General features: G+C 47.7%; 1 protein-coding gene across 4 annotated transcripts in view; it reads right to left on the minus strand.

Moving 5' to 3' along the window:
- The window catches only part of PRODH (proline dehydrogenase 1), a 31,921-nt gene extending 22,527 nt beyond the window's left edge, over positions 1–9,394 (minus strand). For 2 of the 4 annotated variants that reach the window (XM_072599725.1, XM_072599726.1), the window contains exon 1: positions 9,075–9,394. In XM_072599725.1, the coding sequence (XP_072455826.1) occupies positions 9,075–9,365 (291 nt within the window). In that variant the 5' untranslated portion in view covers positions 9,366–9,394. The remainder of the gene's footprint in view (positions 1–9,074) is intronic. The other 2 variants (XM_072599723.1, XM_072599724.1) reach the window with 2 other exon arrangements.
- Between the last annotated feature and the right edge of the window lie 14,588 nt (positions 9,395–23,982).

Genomic DNA, 23,982 nt, shown 5'->3' on the forward strand with positions numbered 1-23,982 from the left:
GCAGTCCAGAAGCAGCTGGAAAGCCTGGCTCTCAGCCCTGGCTTCACCCTTCCCTGAGGAAGCCAGGCATTTCCACTCTCTGGCCACCTCTTCCTCCCCACACAACTCTGCCACTGTCCCTGGGTGGGCTGGATCAACTTACTCGGATAGCCCCTCATCCTCCTGCTCTCCTTTAGAATGGGTGGGAAGGCATTCCTCAGAACGTGCAAAAGCAAGAAGCAAAGAAAGGTTCAAGGAGCTCATCCTCTAATGGGGGGTGGAGACCCCAAAGGGGAGGAGCAGCCAGTGAGGGACCCTCTAGTCAGGAAAGTCACAGGGATAGGGAGGAGACTGATCCAACATGCCCTGGGGGTGAGGAATGGAGGGCGAAAGAACAGGATGCACCTGGATCTCTTCTCAATGCCCCTCCAAGTCACCCTTGGTACATCCTTGTTTACATGTTGGCTCTCTTGTGGGGGGGGGGGGGGCGGAGAACGGGAAAGGGTCTTTTTTTCTTCTCAGTATTTTCAGTACAATGCTGGGCACCAGGTTCACAAATAAATGTTTGCTGACTGACCCTGGGCACTCACTTGGCCTCAGTTTCCTTAGCAGAGGGGGTTGGCACCTCCTCTCCTTCAGAGGCAGATGCAAAAGTCCACTCTCTACCCCCTCTCCACTCTCTCCGCCCCTCCACTCTCTCCCCCTCTCTCCACACTCTCCCCGCCTCCACTCTCTCCCCTCCTCTCCACTCTCTCCCCCCCTCCACTCTCTCCCTGCCTCTCCACTCTTTCCTCTGCTCTCAGCACTTCTCCCTTAGGGGTTCTCTTCTATGCCTCCAGTTTCAACAATTACTCTTTGCAGATCAGTTCTAAATCTACCACCCTGGCCTCTGATCAAGCAGAAATTCAGAGCTGGGAGGCATCCCAGTGGCATAAGCACTCTCTCAAGGAACCGCTCTATCTGGCGGCTCACACAGAGCTCAGCCCCCTCCTCCACAAGTCCAGTCCATCCCATTTGGGCCGCCATGCTGGTTGAGAAGAGCTGCCACTAATGTCCTGATACAATCACCTCCACTGCTCCTGGTTCTACCCTCTAGGCCCTTCTGTAGATGCTGGCCTCCTTCCCTCCCCAGCCACAACAGAACTCCCCTAGCTTGTCAGTCACCACTGAAATCACCAGCTTCCTGGCCTCCATTTCTCCCTGGCTGCTCCCCCTGCCCAATCTCAAGAACATCTATGGCACAGCCCATCCCTTCCCACGGTAGCTGGCATTTGTAAATTACTCTAGGGTTTGGAATGAGACTTGTCTATGTCATCTCATTTGATCCTCACAACAATCCTGAGAGTTAGGAGCTATGCTTGTATTTATTTTACAGGTGAGGAAACCAAGGCTAATCAATCAATGTTTATTAAGCACCTACTATGTGCACTGGGCTAAGCACTGGGGAGACAAAAAAAGAGGTGATAGTCCTTGCCTTGGAGAAGCTCCCAATCTAACAGAGGGACAACATGCAGACAGTATCTAGGAAACAGGGCAGACAAAAGTGAAAGGACTGGCCTGGGACTGTTGCCTTGACTTGTGTGAATTGGATTGAAGTGAGACAGAACTGTGCCAAAGCATCAGCCTCACTCTCCCTTCCTGAGAACGGCAGGACAAAGTCTGGACAGGGGTGACAGCCAGGATGCAGGTCCCAGCCTTGATGGCTTCCATGCATGACCAAGCTCTGAGGCTTCTCAGCACCTGTTGCAGTTGCCATGATGGCTGATGGAACCAACTGTTCTCATCTGCCCATAGCGCCATATGCTTGAGGGTAACGTCTACCCCCAGCATGTGTCCATGGTCACACGGCTTCCTGATCTCATGATCCTAGTCTGCACGCTGGGACAATACCAGTCTTCTCTCAGTGATAGCTATCCCTAAGTACTCACCTTTGAGTCACTTGGCCCCCTGGGCTTGAGAGAGAAAGAAGGGGGTGGGTCACTGGAGTAGATGGGCCTCAGGACTGACCACTCAAGACATCATCCCAGGCCCCTCTGGAGGCCCCACAGCTCCACCCACCTGAATTCCAAGCCAAGTTCTGCCCAGGAAAGGCCCAGGGGAAGATCTCTTCAAATCTCCACCCACATTCAGATATGTGCCAAATCAGACCAAGACTACACAATCAGGACTGGGTTTCTGGCCAGAGGCATCTTGGGACTCGGTCTCTCTTGCTATACCCTACCATGGGACAGAGGCTGGGGGGGAGGGCAGGAGGAACACAACCTGGTGGGAATTTCAGCTGTTCACACCTGGTGGGGCTCAGGTAAGGCCCTTCCTTAATCTTCTGTAAAATGAGGGAGGAGGTGGGCCACTTGGGGCCTCTGACACTGCCGATCACAGTGGTGACCTGATGTCCTCTGTCCTGCTTCTTTTCCTACCAGTCTGAAGCTCCTTCTGGTCTTCTGGACTGGATCCTCATCCAAGCCACACTTTATCTCATCCCATGGGCTATGCTTCTCTCCTCATACTCCTTCCCGGGGTCATCTCATCAGCTCCCAGGGATTCAATGATCATCTCCATGCTGAAGAGTCCCAAATCTAGTTTTCCCATCCCTACGTTCTCCTCAACCTTCAATTTCACATCTCCAGTTGCATGTCAGACACCTCAAAGTAGATAACCAGGGAGCAGCTGGGTGGTACAATGGAGCCAGGAAGACTCATCTTCCTGAGTTCAAATCTAACCTCAGACACTTGCTAGATGGGTGACCCTGGGCAAGTCACTTCACCCTGTTTGCCTCAGCTTCCTCATCTGTAAAATGAGCTGGAGAAGCAAACGGCAAACCACTCCAGTGTCTTTGCCAAGAAAACCCCAAATGCGGCCACAGAAAGTCAGACGTGACTGAACAAGACCCCCTTGGCTCAACATGCTCCAAACTCTCTTACCTTCCCTATTACTGTGGAGGGTGTATCACCCTCCTCCCAGTCCCCCAGGCTTACCCCCTGGGAGTCATCCTGGACTCCTTACTCTCTTTCCCCCCACATCCAAGTTGGTGCCAAGGCCTGCTGCTGGATTTAGCTTCTCAACCTCTCTGGAGCATGCCCCCTTCTCTCCTGGGATACTGCCACCCTCTGGTGCAGACCCTCATCACCTCCTGCCTAGAGTGGGGGGCGGGGGTCTGTCTGCCTTCAGTCCAAACACTTTTCAACTGTCCAACTGATCTTTTACCTCAAAGGTCTGACCTCCCATAAACTTCCCTAGGGATCAACCCCTATTATCTCTGGGATCAAATACAAAGTCCTCTGTTTGGCTTTTACAGTCTTTCACCTCCCCCACAAGTGAAACAATGGATGCAAGAGGACATTTCCTTACTCCCCCAAGGATCCTGCAAGGTCTCAGAAGACTGGAAGAGGGGTGGGGCTTTGAACCCCCAATAGAGAAGGCTGTATTTGCTCCTGGAGGCCATCGGGAGCCACTGGAGTTTACTGAGTGATGGTGTGAGACCTGGTCACAGTGCTCCTGGCTTTCTGCGTATCTCCAGCCGTTAGAACAATGACTAATCCACACTCCCCTAACCAACTGACTGGATCAAAGCTCAGTGAACTCCTGTAGTGTTAGCTCTGGCCTGCTGCCAGCTAAGAACGGGCCCCACCTTTTTATTTATTTGTTTTAATAAAACAAAAGTTACTCTCCCACCCACGAAGAGGGCACCAAATGATGCCTGTCAAACGTTGGGTAAGTCATACATTTTAACGCGAAACTTAATCTAAAAATCCAACCCCCACAGAACCAGGCTGGGTCTGATCTAGTTTGCTGCTCTCCCCCCTCACTCCCCTGTGATATCTACATCCACAAGACTAGGGCAGTTCTGAAAGGGTCTCAGAGATGATCACATTCTGGCAGAAACAGGTCATGCTGCCCGAACACTGATTTCAAGACCCACCCATTAACATGATTTATTTGATATTGTATTTCAAAATGTATTCTGTTAAACATTTCCAAATCATATTTTGATCGGGTGGCCTGGAGTTTGATGCCTGCGACCTAGGCCAGTCTTTCTACCCCCATTTTACTTAGGAAGATACTGAGGCCAGAAAGGAGGCTGAGGTCTGTCCTCCCCGCTCCCCCTTCTAGGCTTCCTACAGTCTTGCCCCTCTCCCTGAGCTCTAGCTGCCTGACTGCTTCTTGGATATGATAATACTCTCATCTCTGGACTCCAAGCCTTTTCTCTGGCTGCTCCCCACACCTAGAACTCTCCCCTGCCTCACTTTCACCTGCTGGCTTCCTTCAAGCTTCTGCTCCAATCTAGTCTCCAGTTTGATGGCTGATCAGAAAGTCAATTTTATATTAGCCATCCTATGGGATGATTCATACACTGTCTCCAGCCGGCCAGATGGAGAGCTGAGGACAATTCAATTCTAACTTCTAAGAAGACTGATTACGGGCCTGACCTTGAAATCAGGGACAGATAAAGGGGCAAAGGCTGCTATGGCCCTCACACCTTGGTTTCCCCAGGCAGATGGAGTACATGGCTGGATTCTTACTCTTCATGCCATGTGGCACTGATATCCCAATTCTCCACCCCTGGGGAGCCTGTCTGTACACCTCAGAATCTCCTCCTTTTCAAGCTCTAGGAAATTCCCACCTTTCCTGACCCCTGCAGAGAAGGAATGCTGTTGTCTTCCTTTGAAAAACAAGCTGATTATTCTCACATGTAAAAGCCAGAAGGAAAGTTGTTCATCCTCTCTCTTGTTAAAACTGTTTGCACTGGGTATAGTTACACAATGAAGGTATGACAGGAATTCAGTGAAAACAACACGCAAATGACTGGGGTCCAAGCCTCTGCCAAGTTCCCGATAGAGAAATGCCCCCCTTGCAGGCAGGCTCCAACCCAGGCTGGAGGGACTATGTCCGAAACTCACTCTGTCCTGGCAAGAGAGTCCTCCTACTTTATCTGGGCTGAGCTGGGCCTGGGGCATGGAGAGAGCACATGGTGAAAGCTCTCTTGGCCAGAATCACTACCTTTCAGTCCACAGGATCCGTTTCCAGACCTCTGGAAGGGTGTGCCCACCTTGTCAGAGGAGCACGTGCCTGTTCTCGTCATATGGCTGGAAGCCAGGTGTTTCAGGGCCAAATTCTGCTGTGAATTCACCCTCTCAAGGCTGGGGAAGGGGCCTCAAAGGCTTCCTGTCCAAGAACAGGGCCTCTTTTGCCCAAAGTCCTCCAGGGAAGAAGGCCCACACCATTTGGGGACACTCTATAAGCCGTACTAAGCATACCCTGCTGTGGGCCCCTAGAGAACTCCAAGGAGCAAGAATAAAGGCCATTCTCTGCCCTCAACGCTTACAGTACCAAGCTGAAGACCTGAAGGAAGGAAGGCCATGGTACTGGGGCTAATTCAGTTTCTGATCTGAATTGCCATCACCCTATATAAATAAGGTGTCTATGTGTGTATGTGTGTGTGGGTGTCTCCCAAAAAGCTCCTTGCTTTGCTCAGCCCCTAAGGGCTGGACAACCTTTCCCACTAATCATGACCCCAAAGGGGAATGGGCACAGGGTGGTTGGGGCCTTTGCCAATCAGACCTCTTGGTGTCTGACCTCAGCAGATCAGCCATGGACACTGAGGAGCTGCACTGTTTTTTGAGGAGAGGGAGCAGGCCAGTCATTCCAATGGCAGAAGGGATGCCCCTCTTCAAGGAGAGCAGCCTGAGGGGACAGGGGGAATCCATTGCTGTGTGGAGGAAAGACTAGACCTGCTCACTTGCCACCATGGGTCTCACTTTGCTCCATATAGGAGAAAATTTATTTCGCTGAGCCGGCCCTTCATATGTAATGAATGTGGGAAATCTTTCTCAAACAGAAGAGGACTCATAGTGGAAGGAATCCTTTGAATTAATGAAGGTAGGATGCAGGACACAGCTTCCTGTACATCTAACAGGATTCAGAGAGATCTGAGGTTTGCCCTTTGGACGAGAAATGTCTTCAGAGGTTGCAGAAATAAGAATCTCTGTCCTGCAAGGGAGCTTGGGGACCAGTGATCTTTGTTCTGACCTGACATACAAATAAGTGGTCACTTAGCCTCTGCTTAAAGGTGCCAGGGGTTGAGGGGGCTACCTGCTGGACTCTGGGATGGTGCCCCAAAATGTCTCCTGACATGGAGCCTGATGCAGCCAACATTTTGCAAACACCACTCACTTCTGCCAGACTGAATGCTCTGATCTGTTTCCCCGTCAAAGAAAGCCTCCCAGTTGTGAATGACATCTAGATGTCCACCTCTGCTAGCTTCTCCTCTGATCCTTGCTGTATGGACCTGGGGGAATCAGAGGATCCTGGCCTTGGGGCTGGTAAGGCTAAAGCAGCAGAGATCATGGAATCCATTGTACAGAAGAAGAAACTGAACACACAGGGTGGGTGATGCACCTGCCCATGGACCCCTGGGCCTCCCCACTGTGTCCTGAAGATGAAGTGCTGAGAGAGGCCCTGGGCTGTCCCATCTTCCCTTCTTTCCATCCCTAGCACGTAGCATAAGGCTGGCCCTAGTGAGCCTTTGGAGTCGGAGCCAAGGTTCTCTGAGTGTAGCTCACTCCCGTGGTCAGGGACACCCAGAGCCAAGAAGAGGCCAGGAAACAAGAGAGATACTATGTGCCAAGGCATTGTGCTGAGCTCCTTACAAATATGATCTCATTTAAGCCTAGGTGCCATTCTCATTCTCGTTTCACAAATGACAAAACGGAGGCAGGTAGAGGGGAAGAGACTTGCCTAGGGTCACCCGCTACTACTAAGGCCCAGAGCAGCTCAGTGCCCTGTTCCTCTCAAGGCTATCCAGCAAGGCCCTCACTGCTGCCCCTGGCTGCCCCCTCCATCCCTGGGGAGGCTTTGAGCAGTCTGTCCTTTAGAACAAACAAACACATCCCTTTTCTCCTTTTGCAAGCTGAGTTTCCTGCGTTCATTTACCTTCCAGAGACTGTTCTGGAGTGGGGCTGACCTCTTTATGCTTCAGTTACCTCATCTGTAAAGCTGGGAGATCAATCTCACAGGTTCCTGGATGTTCCTGACTCCACAGCTCCTGGCTTTCTGCCCCTGCTGGCAGTCCCTGCACCCTGGTCTCCAGGGTAATGCCCTCTCCTTTCCCATCTAGCCTAGCCTGTGGGAAAATCTCTTCTCCCTTAGACCTGCAGAGGCTTCAAGAGGCTTTCTCTAGGGAACACAGAAAAGAAAGCTGGCATCCTAGGATGATCTGATTCCATGACTCACTCAAGTCTGCCTATGGGAGGGGCTTGGCTTCCCATTTCAATTGTTGACCTGAAAACTTGGTTAAAGAAAAGGCAACAGGCTGAATGCATACATTTTATGATTTAATTAATTAATTGATCAATTCCCTATTAAAGACAATGGTAACATAATGCATTATGGAGCCAGAAATGTTCTGGCTACCCAGTGCAGAAATCTTCCGGCTTATATACATTTTGCCGTGAGAAAGGAACTCTCCTAGTTGAACAAATCATAAATTTAGTAAGACAAGACAATTAACAAAGTAATGTCGGTCAGGCCTTGGGATTCCAGGCTGGGCAAACATATGTCTCGGTGATAAGGAAGGAAATCCCACCACTAGTGAGTGGCAGGCTTCTTGCCCCTAAACAGATAACTGACATAGGAAAGGGTAAACAATGTTCAATAGAAATTATGACCTAAGATGTCTATATTTTCTTTACCATTAATACGCCATAACATAGTATGTGTCTATAGATAATAAGATACAAAGGAAAGTCTCATTATTCAAGATATAGTGTCTTAGGTTAAAGGTCTCCTTAAGGAGTGTAGAGTCGACCTTGGCTGGCTTTTGCTGACATAGGAAGAGGCACTCTCTGAGTTTACTTCAGAGAGAACAGAGATTATTCCAAAATTTTATATTAAACATTATCACAATATTAGCATGGAAAACAATTTCTCCCTGAGCACAGGAAGGTGACCACTTAGGCTACTTCCACCCAGCCATGGGTTCTAGTTGTGCCATTCAAGTCTCCTCCTCTCTCCCCACACTTCCTACATGGATGGACACTCACAGTTTTGAGTATCTTCACCCTGACTGAATTCAGGTGATCCCCAGGAGTCGCTTTCCTCCTATGACAAGGGGAGACACCCCTACCCCCCATATCTAAGCCTTTTGCCCAGGACTAGTGTGACATCAGGAGGTCATAGAGTCAAGACAACCACACAGAGTTGGAAGAAAGAGAATCATGTGGTCCAAACCCCCATTTTACAGAGGAAGAAACCAAAGCACAGAGAGATTAAGCAATTGGCCAAAGTCACAGAAAGTGGCCAAGCCAGGATTTGAACAAAGGTCCTGGGTGTCCAAACCCAGCTGGTATCCCACTGCATCATGGGTGTGTGGTCCTGGGCACATACGGGCAGTCGCCTTGCCCTCCATGACCCAGGCTCCCAGAGGAAGGGAAGAGGCTGAGGGAACCCAAGCACCGGGTCTGCCTACAAGCATCTCCTCTGGTGGCACAGGGGTGAGCGCTGCCTCCGGCTATGCCACCCCAGGGCGCCCCAAGCAGGGATCCCTTGGTCCTTCTGATCTGCCCATGGAAGATAAAGTCGAGTGTTTAGCTGCTTGCCTTCCCCTCGACCACCTGCAGCTCGAGGACCTGAGCTCCCCCTCCACCTCAGGCCACAAGCAAGTAGTGAGCACCCACTGTGCACATCCTGCATGGATTAAGCACCTACTGCATGGCCCGGAAGTGAAGCCACTCCCCAAGAGCTCTCTCCCTCCCGCCTGCCCACGTGGTGATCACCTCGGTTCTGAGCTGTCCACCCCAGCACCACTGACACTGGCCGTCTGCCCCCGACCCCCTCCATCTGAGAGCCCGCACCCCCTCCTCACGTGGTGCTTACTCCTGGAGGGCAGGGATTTTTTGGGGGGTGGGGGTGGGGGTCCTCCTAGCCCGAGAGCTTGGCACAGAGCCCCAATACTTCCTAAATGCGGGCTCCCTCTTTCGGGGCCCCGCCCGCACCGACGTCACGCAGATGCCCCGCCCCTAGGGCGCAGCCCCACCCCCAGGCCGCGCCCCCGCCCCGCCCCTGCGCGCATGCGCGAGGGCCCGCCGGAGCGCACGCACCTGTTGGTGTCTCTGCAGCAGGGGCTCCACGGCGCACAGACGCAGCACGAGCAGGCCGCGGAGCAGCTCCCAGCTGGTGCGGCTGCGGTAGGCCGCCGCCGAGTCGTCGAAGTCCACGGCGGGCACGGGCGCGGGCCGGGGCGGCTGGGAGCCGGACTGGGGGCCGGGGCCCCCGGGAGGGTCGTCAGGCCGCTCGCGGGGGGCTGAGGCCGCCAGCGACGAGAGCGGGGCCGCGGCGCGCCGAGGGGTGGTCGCGCGCAGCAGCACGGGCACGAGTGACCTTAAAGCCATAGTGGGGAGCGAGATGCCGCTGGGGCGTCGGCCGGGCCGCCGCCCTTTATGCGGCCACTGGCCCCGCCCCTGGGGACGAGGCCCCACCCCCCGGCGGAGACCAGCCAGTGAGCCACGAGGGGGGGTGGGGGCGGAGGGAGGGGAGCCCCGCCCAGATCTGGGACGAGGCCCCGCCCCCACCGGGAAGAGCCTGTGAGCTGTGCTGAGGGAGAGAAGGCCCCGCCCTGACTAAGCCTCGTGGGGAAGCGGAAGCTCCGCCCTCCGGGGGGGGGGGGGAACAAGGCCCGACCTCCCGTCCTCTGAGGACATTCCGGACCCCTTCTCCCTCCGCTCCACCCCCCGGCTTCTTAGCCTTCTCAGTCTTTAGACCCATACCGTCCGCTGACCCTAGGCCCTGCCTGGCCTCCTGCCCCCTTTCTCCGTGGGGGGAAGCCCCCCAGCCCTCCCCAGCACCCTCCCAGCACCGCCCCCTTCTTTTCTGTAGGCCACGCCCCCTGACGGTGGGAAGAACTTGCGACCACGTGCGGAGCCCGGGATTGGCTCTGGAGTGGGGGTGGGAGGGAAGCAATCTTGGGGGTCAAGACTTCGTATTACAGGGTGTGGGGGGAAACTGAGTCTCCAGACGTCTTGCTTGTTTTAAATCTGGGATCCGGCATGGGGTCGGTCCCAGGGCTACCTCCATTCAGACCTACGCTCATGCATCATCCCCCTGTTCCCGTATAGGTGCATTCAGTCATTCCTTAGTGATGGGTCTGCCCATCCCTCCCCTCTCCGTCCAAGCCCCCAGCTGAGGGAGGCCCCCGCCCCGGGTTTTCCCTTGACCAATCTACCGCATATGGCTTCTCCTTGGTTCCTTTATCTGATGAGACAGCCCAGCCTCTCCCCTCCCGGATCGTTCCCTCCTCTCCTTCCCCGCGCTCTATAAACATGCCTGGTTCTTGGCTCCCGGCTTCCCCACAAACCATCCTTCTCTGCCTCTCCTCCCTGGCCCTGCCACCACCACAAAGAATCGTCCTCCGTTTCTTTTCCACTCCCGGTGACCTGGCTTCGCACCTCATTCCTCCGCAGGAAAGACTCTCTCTTCACTTCTAGGTCCTGACATCCCTCCCTTTAGGTAGCATTTCACTGTGGAGTAGACTCCTCCCCCGGGCACAAGCCCACTACTGTTTCCACTGCACCGCGGAGCCCCAGACTGGGATCCTTACTCTAGGATTTGTGAGTATTCAGATCCTGAGTGAGTCCCTCCTCCAATTCAGGTCACATTTTCTTTTCTGTAAAATGTGAAAACCCAGCAAGCACTTGTTGAGCACGGCACTTGTGCCAGGAACCGCTGTCCAAAGACAGAGGTGCGATGAGAGTCCTTGTCCCCAGGGAGCTCATAGCGCACCCTGTCGGGCATGAACTGCAACCCGGGTACAGCCCTTTGGGTCCGTGGGGCTACGTCAGCAGAAAGCAAAACTGAAAATGTTATGAGACATGTTTCCTCTAAAGCCCTGTCTAGACTCCTGAAAAGTCCCTTGGAGAGGGAAAATCAGGGTCAAGGTAGGGAAAAGCTCCCTGGGGAAGTGTATCTACGGTGCTGACCAAATTCAGTTATCTCCACATCATTGCCTCCTTACTGGACTGCAGTAACGTGCTAGGACCCACCCTTCCCAGATGAAAAAGGATGAAGACACAGATGGAAAACAGTTTGGATCTTCCTTCCCCTCCCCTCTCCCCTTCCCTCTCCTTCTCCTCTCCTCTCTCCTCCTCCTCCTTCTCTCTCTCTCTCTCCTTCCCCTTCCCCACTCTTGAAAGCTAGAAGTACCTTACATATAAAGATAAGTTAAATTGTTTCTGCCAGCCTGGGACCTAAATCGCGGAGTACAGTATTAGTAAGAATATTTTTTCTTCAGCAGTGACATATAAAGACAGTATAAAAGCCAGGAAAAATGGTGAACTGTACACTGAGAATGTGAGCCAATAGGGGCCCAGCTTGAGTGCTCAGTGGGTATTTTAGAAGGAGGAAACTGCTTCAAGCTTAGAGTCAGGGAGCTATTCAGTCATGTCTGACCCTCTGTGACCCCATTGGGGGTTTTCTTGCAAAGGTCCTAGGATGGTTGGTCATTTCCTTCTCCATTCCATTTTACAGATGAGAAAATTGAAGCAAACAGGGTGAAGGAACTTGCCTGGGGTCACACAGCTAGTAAGTGTCTGAGGTCATATTTGAACTCAGGTCTTCTTGATATCCCCTGCACCGCCTATCCTCCCCAGAATCAGAGAGAATGACTTCAAATAATAGGACCTTCCCCCCAGGGGAACTGTGTTTTGTAAACCTTCAAGTGCTCTCTGAGTGCTCAGCGATTATTGTTTTGAGTGGTCTCTCCCTCACATAGTTGTTTTGGGGGAATCCAATGAGATAATGGATGGAGAATACCTCTCAATGTGGGCTGCCTCCTTGCTTGCCTCTCTTCCCGGCTTTCCTCCAGAGGCTCCGTCTAAATGCTGAAAGCACCAGAGACATGAGAGAACAGGAGGATAACAATTATTATCACCATCTTTGTGAATCTTGTTCTGCTCATCTTGTATTCATGGAATTCAGAGAGAAACAGTCAGGAGGCAAGCCTTTCTGCTCCTCTTGGTCATTTAGCTCTAATGTTCTGTGCCTTTCACCAGGGAGCCAATGACTGCCCTTCTTAATGGAGTGAAGGGATCGGGGTGGAAGCTGATACTTGGGGTGGGGGGCACACCGAGAGCATCCCCAGGGCAGACTGGATGATGGCTTCTCCTTTTCCCGTGTTCTTCTATGAGCTTTCTTGGACAAAGTAGGAGTAGCTGGTGCAGAGACAGTTGGTAAAAATGTTATTCTGAAATGTTTTAGGGTCCACATTATATATCCAGGCACGTTGGGCACATTGTTCATTGAGTTATTATTCCTAGCAGTGTTTCTGGGGGCAAGCTTTTGTGCCCGGCGCTGGGCAACTGCACGTGGGGCCTGGAGTATGCTGAGAGCACCAGAGACCCTCAAGGAAGGGAGAGAGAAATGTTATTTGGGGAGGACGTTTTTAAAAAATAAAATTTTACCACTATCCTTTGTTTTTCATAACCTCGATTTCCTAATGTGTCCCTCCCAGAGAGCCATGCCTTCTAACCAAGAAGAAAAGGGAGGGACAAAACAGTTCAGAAAAGAGAAACTATTGAAAAAGCCTGGCATTATATGTAACCTTTTGTACCGAGAGCCCCCCACCTCTGCAGAAGGAGCATCTCAGGTGCTTCCTTCCATCCGAATGTAACTTTTAGAAGACTCTTTGGTGGGAGGAGTGTTTGCCTTTGCGTGTTTGATCCTCAGAAGAACCCTGAGAGGTAGGAGCTAGGATTATCTCCATCTGAGGAAGATGAAGTGACCTGAAGCTAACACACCTAGCTGTCTACAAACAAGTCATGTTTACTTCTGAGCCAGCTCTGACGTCAGTGTCAGAGTGTCCTGGAATTTTGCTTTGGAGGAACCATGGGGCAGGATGAGAACGATCCTGGGAGCTGGTAGGAGAGCTGCTGGTGGTTGAGTGAAGGCAGGGGCAGGGGTGGGGGAAGGACAGATTCCTAAAATTTGCCATTCTGCCTTAAAGGAAGCTCAGGGATTGTCTCTAACCTCCCCCTGCCCCCCCCCCCCCCACCCCCCAGGGTTCCACTGGAAGCCGCAACACAAACACTTGAACTTGTGCCTTTTACAGCCTCGCTCTTCCCAATACTTGAGTCAAAGATGGCTCTTAGACTCAGGCAGCCGGGGGAGGATGGTGGTGCCATTGACCAAAGGAGCAAATCAGGGGGACAACTAGCTTTGGGGTATGATGTTGGCACAAGACCAAGCACTGGGTTTGGAAGCTGAAACTCTGCTTGTCCCCATTTCCAACCCTTTCTAGGCTTCTGACACATCCCCCGATGAACGGCCCCACAAATCAGTCATGTGGACCTCATCTATGAGCCTCTATTTCTGAGTTTGTGAAGGTGTCCCTCATATCTGCGATACATTCCCTCCTCACCTCTGCCTCTTAGAATCCTGACTTTATCAGGGTTTATCAGTGTCATCAGAAAGGCCAAGAAGCTGGACATTGGATAACAGCCAGTCCTTGCTGCCGTAGCAGCAGAGAGGATGTGATGATGGGGACCAGGCCTAGCACATCTGAGAAGCTGAGAGGCCAGACAGAGAGTCCTTTAAGAGGCAAGAGAGGAAGTTCAGAAAGGGAAGTCCGGAGCCACTGGTTAGGTTGCAGTATAGGGTGGGGAAAGGAAACGGATGTGGAGGGTACCAGTGTCAGAAGTAATGAAAACCTCCAGTTTCTTGCTGCAGCTGGGGCCTTTTCATGAATGGGATGGGCTGCTGATATCCTTAGGATCAGTGTGGCCTTCCCTGATCCCTAAAGGAGCATCCCCTGCCTCAGAACGCCCTAGTGAGATCTGAGGCCTCCAGGCAGAAGCATTCAGTGGCTGGTTGGAAACACAAACTGGGGGGGGACTTCATGGCTGACATTTTGCTTCTGGGAATATGTGTTTGTCCTTTGTTGCTGAAGAATGGAGTGAAGGGATCGGGGTGGAAGCTGATACTTGGGGTGGGGGGCACACTGAGAGCATCCCCAGGGCAGCCTGGATGATGGCTCTTCCTTTTCAACAGCCCTGGGTTCAAGTCTGCCACTTTCTGTCTGTGGGGCCTTGGGCAAGTCATTTCATCTGCATGGCAGTGTTTCCTCTTCTGTGGAATGGGGTCCACCTCATAGGCTTGCTATAAGGAAATCATTTCCTAAATCTGAAAGTTTTAGGAAAATGAGAGTTATAGAAATTAAGCAAATGTTTGCAAGGATCAGTTGGGGCAGAAAGAGATGTGTGTGCAGCCCTGCGAAAGCTCTATATGGCTGTAGAGGGAGGTACTTAGTATTTAGACATTTCACAGTTTGGAAAAAAGCCCCCAAACTATTGGTCTGGATTTGTGTTGGAGCCGCTCCTGTGACCCAAAGAGACCCAAGTACCTTTCAGGGAGTATTTTTTTGGTCCTATTCCCTCCACCCAGAAAACCTGAGACCATCATGGTCTGATAGCATCTAGGAGGTTGTCATGAATCCCATGATTCATGAGACTCAAAGAAGGAACAGGTTTGTTTCCTAGGTCAAAGAAAAGGTGGTAGGACTCACAGTAGAGAAAGCCACTGTAGGAAAAAGTGACTTTCTCCGAGAGGTAGTAATCCCTTGTAGGTGTGTCCTAGGTAGGACTTCCTGCAGGTGCTACTTTTTTTGTCTGCATCTCTTAGGGCAGCTCTGTACAACCCCAGCAAAAGGCACTGAGCATCTTCTGAGCCCCCAGTGACCCTTGATGTTCCTGATTGGCATCTGCCCTCGTGGTTTTTCTGCCAGTTTGATTTTATCCTGCATCTGTCACACCTCCTAGCTGATGGCCTCCATTGTCTCATCCTAACAGCCTGGATATAGAACATGGTATTTACCTGCTGTAAATATATGACCTGGTGCTAGGAGAGAGACCCCCTCCCTCAGAATCTTCAACAAATCTTTCTACCCAAGGCCCTTCCCCAAGCTGATTGCTCTCCTCTGCACACTCCTATTTATCAATAGCCTTCTTAACCCATAGTTCCCAGCACTGAACCCAGGCCTCCAGCCAGGGTCATCTTCCAGTAAAGAAGCTGTGGTGGCATTCTTGGATAATGATGATGAAAATAAAGAAGTGGACATTTATAAAGTGCCTGAAATTTCACAAAATGATTTATATGCATCATCCCACTTGATAGTATCATGAGGGTATGTCTTTATTCCTAGATACTGTACCTTTTTTCATGCAACCCAAGGTTGTTCAGTTGTTTCAGTCATGTCTGACCCTTCATGACCCCATTTGGGAGTTTCTTGGCAGAGGTACTGGAGTGCTTTGCCATTTCCTTCTCCAGATCGTTTTACAGGTTCTGCCTCTTCTTGTATCCCCAGCATTTAAGACAGGGCCTGGCACCTAGGAGGCACCTCATAAATGTTGACTGTCTCTCCTTCTTTTTCCTTTTCCTCCTCCTCCTCCTCCTCCTTTTCCTCTCAGTCCTGGCTGTCTCTCTCTCAGTTCTCATCCCTTTTGAAAGCCACATGTTTCCTTGCTTCTCTCCCTTGAGCAGCCCCCTCAGCAGTGTGTATCCTAAGAAAAGTTCCTTTCCTGAGAAAAGCATCTTTCTTTCTGTGCCTCCTCTTCCTGGAAAGATTCGTCCTGCAAGCTGCAGGCTCCATGTCTAGGTAGGCATGCCAGTCACTGTCCTCTGCCTCTGGCGACCGATCCCTTCCAGCTCCAACATTCTGTGATCCCAGGAGGCCTGGGTTGGGTAGCCAGAATTCATAAGTCCTGCAGTGTGATTGGGTGGCCAGTTCACCATCCTCCCAGCCCACCATGTGGTGGCGATGCAGCCTCCCTTGGCTGGTCAGTCTGTTCCACGACCTTGGGTGTAGGGTGCAGAAGGAGGGGGTGGGGTCCTAGAATGATGGCATTAGAACTGCAAGGGACCTTAGCGGTCATCCAGTCCAACCCCCTTGTTTTACAGATGAGCAAACTGAGCCCTAAGGAGGGAAGGCACTAGCAAAAGGTCACACAGCTGTTAGTGACAAAGGTGGGATTTGAGCCCAAGCCTGCTGACTCCAGAGCCAGAGCTCTTTCCTTTCTGTCACAATTGGGATGATGTACACAAGCAGGTCAATGCAAAGGAATTTCTTTTTTTGTTTTTGCCCTTTCTCTTTTTTTAAAAGTAGTATTTAAATCTTTCCAATTACATGTAAATATAGCTTTCAACATTCATTTTTTATAAGATTTTGAATTTCAAATTTTTTCTCCCTCCTTCCTTCCCCTCTCCAAGAAGGCAAGCAATCTGATATAGGCTATATGTGTGCAGTCGTGGAAAGGTATTTCCACATTAGTCATGCTAGCTCAAAGGGATTTCAAGGGGAAAGAGCATTAACAGCTGGGAAGGAGCTGATCAGACAGGTCTGACAAGAAAGGCAGCCTGAGACGGGGGAGCAGGAGCCACAGTCCAGACCTGGGAGATTCGCTTGTACAAAATCATGGACTCTGAGGTCTCCTTGGTGATACTAATCTGGACCATCAGCTGGGGTAGGGTCAGACTTCTTGGGCCTAGCACTCTTGGGTCCCCCAGGACTCAGTGAGTTCAGAGAAACTCATCGACAAAAGAATGTTCTCTCAATGGGGAACTGATGTCCGCAGCAGCTTCTTACTGTGTCTTCTAAGGCAGGAAAGGGCTGCAATCAGCATTGATGGAGGAGATCCACAGCTTTTGGAACTACTGAAGAGTGTATGTGTGTATGAATTTGTGTATGTGTGTGAGTGTGTGCGAGTGTGAGAAGGTGTGAGTGTATGCGTGTATGAGAGCGTGTGTGCGAGTGTGTGTGTGTGTGTGTGTGTGTGTGTGTGTACTCTTTCATGTAGCCATCTCTTTTTCTCTTCTGTCTGTACAACTTCTCTGCCTGATGGTGGGTTGTGGCCCTGCTGAAAGTTGTTCGATGAAATTCCTTCAGAAAAGCCCTTATCCAACCGAGTTAATTAGTATTTGGATGAACAATAATTAATGTGTCTGTCTGATCCGAAAGCATCCCAGGATGATCCTGGGATATGCTAATTTTGTCTGGTTCAAAAAAGATGTGCTTTTTTTTCCAAGAAGGACTGGGGTGAGGATGACTGTTTGCAAACAACCTGCCAAGACTAGGAAGGCCCAAGTTTGTGAGCCTCCTGGGGTATGTGTAAAAGAAGGACAGGCCCTCAGAAAGAGGCTCTTTACAAATTCTGGTTGGCATTGACCTGGATGGGTGTTAGGAAACCTAGCTTTGAGTCCTGGTTTGTCACTGACTGGTTATGTGATCTTGGGCAAATGACTTAAACTCTCTGGGCTTCTGCTTACTTAATAAGATTGTACGAGAATCTAGTCAATAGGTGATCTCTAAAGTACTTCCCCCCTTTGTCACACTGTGTTCTGTAGTCCCTCCCAGGCCTGATATTTTATGTTCTTAGGACCCTCCAAGCTCCGACCTCCTATGTTCTAATGGACCTCCAAGTGCTGGCCTCCTGTGTTCTCTCTAGCTCTGATCGTCTATGCTCTGACATTCTAGGTCCTATGCTGTAAGGTTTAGTACTCCCATTCGCACCTCCCACTCTCTCATGAGTTTTGAGGGGAAGGGAGGATCTAGTGACTTGGCTAGGGAAAGCTGAGGGGATATTGTAGAGACAGGTGCATGCAAGAGGGTCAAGTTCTCTTAGCCACCTTATTCCAGGTGAGACTGATCTGTGATGGAGATTGGTGTCTGTGTGAGATATGGTACCGTCTCTGCTGTGACCCTGACATTCTTGGAGCTGTTTCTGCCTATCAGGAGAACCACACCCCTGTCGTATCACCTGCCACATGATAGATTTAGGATTTTTTGGAGGTGAATCTTGGGATATCTGATCTTTGTTCTCCTCCATATTGTTTGTCTTTCTGAGTACCCCACCCCCTGCATCAGGCTCCATTTTTGGCATTGCCAGACTTTTCACACCCCCAAAGTCACAGTTGTTCAGTATCATCCCCAAGGCCACCTAAGTAGTGAAAAGTCCTCTAGAAGACCTTTGGGTCTTTGTCACCAAGGGGTTGAGTGGAGTAAGAATGACATCTACTAGAGTCCCTGCCATGGGGCCCTGGCTATTTTTCTCCTAAAAGGCAAAATTTTATTGATCCAAGGGGCTAGAACTTGAGCCTTTGATGAGGCTTCTTGGTCTCCTGGGACATAAAAAGATAGACCACTAAGAGTGCTTTTCATTCTTGATAAACACCTCTCTGCCGTGTGAGTCATCACACCCATTAGTCCCTTGGACTAGGTGCATTTTCATATGGAGACAAAGTGGGGCTACACTTACTTGAACCAGTGCTATAAATGAAATAGCATATGTGAACCTTAAAATGCTACATTAATGCTATTATTGGAATCAGAAAGACTTGAGTTCAAATCCTCCCTCGCATATTTATTACCTTGTCCCTGGGCAAGTCACTAAATCTCTGTTTGCCTCAGTTCCTTCATCTGGCAAATGGGGGTAATGATAGTGCCTATCTCCCTGTGTTGTTGTGAAGATCAGATGAGATAACTGAGCTTATCACAGTGCCTGCATACATAGAACTATATACATGCTAGCTATTTTTATTATTTAAGTTTTGGATGATCTACAAGCATCTCATTTTATTAGGATTCCAAGCTTGAACCACTAGACCACAACAACTTCATGGAGAGCACTTGCCTTGAAAATGGGAGAGACGATGTGTCTTTTCATTTTGGCAAGATGGAGCTGTCATAGGGTGTCGTGTCTGACTTCTCTTGTGACCTTGCACCATGGGATTTTATTTACCGTGTATCAGACTTTGAATCTGCTCTCATCTGCATCACTTCATTCAAGATTTCCCATGTTTCTCTGGATCTTTCATAATTCTTCCTTACAATGAAATAATATTCCATTGTGTTAAAATACCACTGCTCATTTAGCAGTTCTCCAATCTTTGGGCTTTTATTTTGTTTCCAGATGTTTGTTATTACAGCTAATGCAGCTCTGAAAATTTTAGTACATATGTGCTCGGGGCCTGGAAGCTTACCTCTCCTGGAAACCAACCGCTTTTACCCGTCTTCCAACGGTTCCGGCCCCTCCTGTGGGGAGGGGAATGACCAGACAGTTCACCCGAGGAGGCTGCTTACTGCACTTCATTCTTACATCACTTTCACTTGTCACTTTCACTTCTCCTGTTCCCCCCCCCCCATATATAGCCCGCCGTAGCCCCTCCCATGTTCCGCCCTGGAGGCGGAGCCAGCTCCGTAAGGGGCGTTCCCAGCACCCGAAGGCGGGGTCTCACCCCCGGGCACCTCCGGGCTCCCCAGGGGGCCATGGTCCAGAGCTCGGCTCTCTACACACATGGGTCTCTTTTCACTTTAATAATCTCCTTGGGGTATACATAGGCTGGCATTAAAGATATGAACAATTTAGTAACTTTTATTGAATAATTCTAAATTGGTTCCCAGAGTTGTTGAGTCAATTCATTGTTTTGCAGCAGTTAATTAGTGTACTTGTGTTCCTGCAACCCCTCAAGAAATGAGTTTTCCCATCTGAGATCCCTTTTCACAGACTTGTTTTAATTTTCTCTGATTATTATTATGAACTTTGTAAAAAAAGTGACTGTCATTAGTTTGTGTTTTTTATTTTGAAAATTGTTCATATCCTTTGATGACTTCTCTTTTGAATAATGACTTAATATTACAGATTTATGTCTGCTTCTTACAGATTTTGGATATGTAGCTTTTATCAGAGATATTTAAGAAAAAGATTTCCCCCAATTTATATATTTTATCTTTTAAAATAATTCTTATTGATATTTTCCGTTTCTTGCATCACCAAAGTATCTCATGTATACCTCTCCTTGCCCCTTCCCGAGAACCATCCCATATAACAAATATTGTGTTTTTTTAGAGAGAAAAAAAGAGTCAGCATAATTGATCAATCCATTGAGAAAATCCAAAAACATGTGCAATGTGTGTCACCTGTTGACCTCTTACCTTCACAGAGGGTGGGTTGGGGGTTTCGGGTTTCTTCTCTTCTTTCTTCAAGTCCTACTCGATCTTTGTAATTTTGTTACATTTACTTTTGATTTTTTTGGTGTGTCAATATTCTTTCCATTTGTATTACTGTAGTCACTGTGACTATTGTTTTCTTGGTTCTGCTGAATTCACTCTGCATCAGTTCATGAAGATTTTTCCATGCTTCTCTGGATTCATCACATATATAATTTCTTATAGCACAGGAATATTCCATCACATTCACATATGACAATTTGTTTAGCCATGCCCCAATTGATGGGAATCTACTTTGTTTCCAATTCTTAGCTATCACAAAAAGAGCTGCCATAAAGATTTTGGAATATATGGGGACTTTCTTATTTTTTCTTATCAATGACTTCCTTGGGATAATAGTCTTTAGTTCAATGAATATGGACATTTTAGTCACTTTATTTGCATTTGCTTTCCTAAATGGTTGTATCATTTGACTGGTCTACCAATGATGTTTTAGTGTGCCTATCTTTCCATATGCCCTCCAACATTGACTGTTGACATTGTTTTTTGGTAATTTTTGTCAATGTACCAAGTGTGAGGTGAAACTTCAGGGATGTTTTGATTTGCATTTCTCTCACTATTCATAGTTTGGAGCATTTTTTTCCATGTGGTTATGAATACTTTGCAATTCTTTTAAGAAAAAACTATCCTCTATTTCTTTTATGTTCTTAGTTTTGTTAGCAAATAACTATGTATAATATATTCTGATTGTTCTTTTTTATTTCTTCTGTATTTCCTATGATTTCACCTTGCTCATTTGCTATTTTATTGATCTGAATTTTTGCTTTCTTTTTAAAAATCAGATTGGCTAAGGGATTATTAAAGTATTAAAAAAAACCCAGCTTTAAAAAATATTGTTTCTAATTTATCTATTTCCCCTTTAATTTTAAGTATCTCTTCTTTTGTGCTTATTTTAAGTTTGTTTATTTCTTGATTCGCTAATTAAAATGCATCTTCTCTTATTTAATCTAATCAATATTCTCTTCTTCTATTTTGTTAATGTATGATTAAAAGGTTATGATTCCTCCCCTTCCCCAAGACTGCTTTAGCTGTATACTAAAAATTTTGTTATGCTGTTTCATTGTTGTAAATTTTTAGATGGTTATTGTTTCTATGATTTATTCTTTGGCCTATCCATTATTTAAGATTTCATTTTTAAATCTCCATTTGGGTCTGCGACTTTTTTTTTGTGGTCCCTGAACCAATTTCTATCCTTACTTCATAGTGGTCTGTAAAGGATGTATTGCTTATTTCTTCCTTTTTACATTTGTTTGCAATATCTCTGTGCCCCAGTACTTGGTAAATTTTTGCAAAAGTTCCATGTAGTGCAGAGAAACATACACACACACACACACACACACACACACACACACACAGAGTTACGTTGTCCCATTTAGAAGATGCTATAAGTTTTTTTTTTAACTCTAGTTTCTCCAGAAATTTGTTTGGTTGTATGTTTTCCCTTTTGTTTATCTTTCTGTTAGACTTATCCAAAACTAATAGAGGAATGTTGAAGTCTCTCATCACTATTGCATTGCTTAAAAGTTAGATGTTTCCTTTATGAATCTGAATACCAAAGCATTTGTAACAAATAAGTATATTACTGATATTGGTTTGTTGTCTGTTGTTACATTCAGCATAATCTATTTTCTTTATTTTTCCCTTTGAATAGTGTTTTTGCTTTGTCTAATACTGTGATGGCAACTCCTATTTTTTTATCCACTTAATACGTAGTAAATTTTCCCCATTCCCTCAGTTTTATTTTATGTCTTTGTTTCCAAATGTATTTCTTATAAGTGACAGATTGTAGGGTTTTGTTTTCTTATCCAATCTATTACTCTTTTTCATTTTATTGGGTTGTTTAACTCATTTACATTTAAAGTTATGAGTGTGGTTTTAGGTCCTCCATCTATTTCTAATTTTTTTCAAGTTATGATTTTTCCCCTTTCCTCTGGTAAATGTAGTACTATGTTTTGTTTTGTTTGGTTACTTTAATCTTTTTTTAAGGTGGCCCTGTTTCCACTGTCTCTCCTCACTTCTGATTCCCTCTTCTCATTGGTTACCCCCTTCCCTTTAGGATTTTATTTACTACTTCCTCTCTCCTGTTTTCATCTGTTTATATATTTCTACCCTCTCTTTCTTTCATTTCAGTCAGGTAGATTCCCCCTTCCTCTCCTCCCCTTTATCTAATCGTGTTCATTAGCTTTTTTAACTTCATTGTTTTTGCATCCCTTTCCAAAAAGGATTTTTCTCATTGTCTTCTTTATCCATCTTCTCTTTCTGTTTATTCTAGATTCATGTGATTTTTGTATTCTTTGTTTTTATTCTTTGTTGAGGTACAGGATGGAGTGTGGCTGACAAGTTCAGGATAGACCTTAATGGAAACTGTTCTTTGAGACTGTGCTTATTATCATCCAGAATGGCTCTCCATGCCCCCCAGATGTTGCTGTCTCCCTGAGACAAACAAGAGAACTACAGAAAACAAGGGATATGTAAAATAGATGCACTCTAGGCTCACAGTCTTTAAGACAATAAGACTGACAACATCACTAGGACAGAAGATGAGCAGAATGTCATGTAGGCTTGCAGTTTCTGTCTATAAATACCTTGACCCTCAGATCAATAAACGGAATTGGTCTATCTTTTCCCACCTCCCGTGTCTTTCTTCACCACTTCACCAAGCCGTGTGGGGACACAGGCTGTCCACTACAATTCTTCATACAACCACAGCTTCCAAAATATCCATTCTAGCATCTGCCTTCTAGGAGCTCTCTGCCACTGGGTTCTCCTTTTCTGTTTACTCTCAGAATAATGCCAATTATTGCAAGTGTCAGAAAGGACACTGCCCCAAGGTAAGGCACCTGGCCAGCTTCTCCCCCTGCCATACTTTTCTATTGACCTTTTCCCCCCTATATTTGCCTGGAAATCTCCTCCTTGTGTCTATGCCCTCCCACTCTTCCATATGTGAGTGACTCCCAGGGGTTGAAAACTGTTTAAGATAAGTACATTTTTTGGACACCAAAAGAATCCCTAAACCTCATCCAGTATAAAGTCCTCATCTCCCTTAATTTATAGGAACTGATAATGTTTAATATAAAATTTTGGAATAATCTCTTTGTTCTCTCTGAAGCAAACTCAGAGAATGCCTCTTCCTATGTCAGCAAAAGCCAGCCAAAGCTGACTCTGCACTCCTTGGGAGACCTTTAACCTATGACATATCTTGAATAATGGGACTTTCCTTTGTATCTTATTATCTATAGACACATACTATGTTATGACATATCTTGAATAATGGACACATACTATGTTATGGGATATTAATGGTAAAGAAAAATAGGCATCCTGGGTTTCTATTGAACATTGTTTGCCCTTTCCTGCATCAGTTATCTGTTTGGGGCAGGAAGCCTGCCACTTACTAGTGGTGGGATTTCCGAGACATATGTTTACGCAGCTTGGAATCTCAAGACCTGACTGACATTGCTTTGTTAATTGTCCTGTCTTACTGAATTTATGATTTGCTTAATTAGGAGAGTTTCTTTCTCACGCCAAAATGTACTTAAGACAGATAATTTCTGTACTAGGTAGTCAGAGTCACCTCTGACTCCATAGCACTATGTAACTGTTTTCTTTATGGGGAATTGATCAAATAATTAATTAAATCATAAAATGTATGCATTTAGCCATGTTGCCTTTTCTTAACAAAGTTTTCAGGTCAACAGAACATTCATCAATGGAAAACCCTCCCACTTCCAAAGTAACCTTTCCTACCCTTTTCAATCTCTCCCCTACCTTCTCCTCACCCAGTCTCCTGTAGGCTCTTCTGAGACCACTAAGGTCACCTTCCCCTCATTATTAGCCCTTGATTTGACCCAGGCACGTTACTCACTCCTCTCTGTCTTCCTGTTCCCCTCCCCCTTTCATTAATCTTCCCATGTGGTAATGTAGTCCTACAAAAAAAGCATTCATCCATAGGCAGGGTG

Source organism: Notamacropus eugenii, chromosome 4 (genome assembly GCF_028372415.1).
Source record: "Notamacropus eugenii isolate mMacEug1 chromosome 4, mMacEug1.pri_v2, whole genome shotgun sequence".
NCBI classification, from domain to species: domain Eukaryota; kingdom Metazoa; phylum Chordata; class Mammalia; order Diprotodontia; family Macropodidae; genus Notamacropus; species Notamacropus eugenii.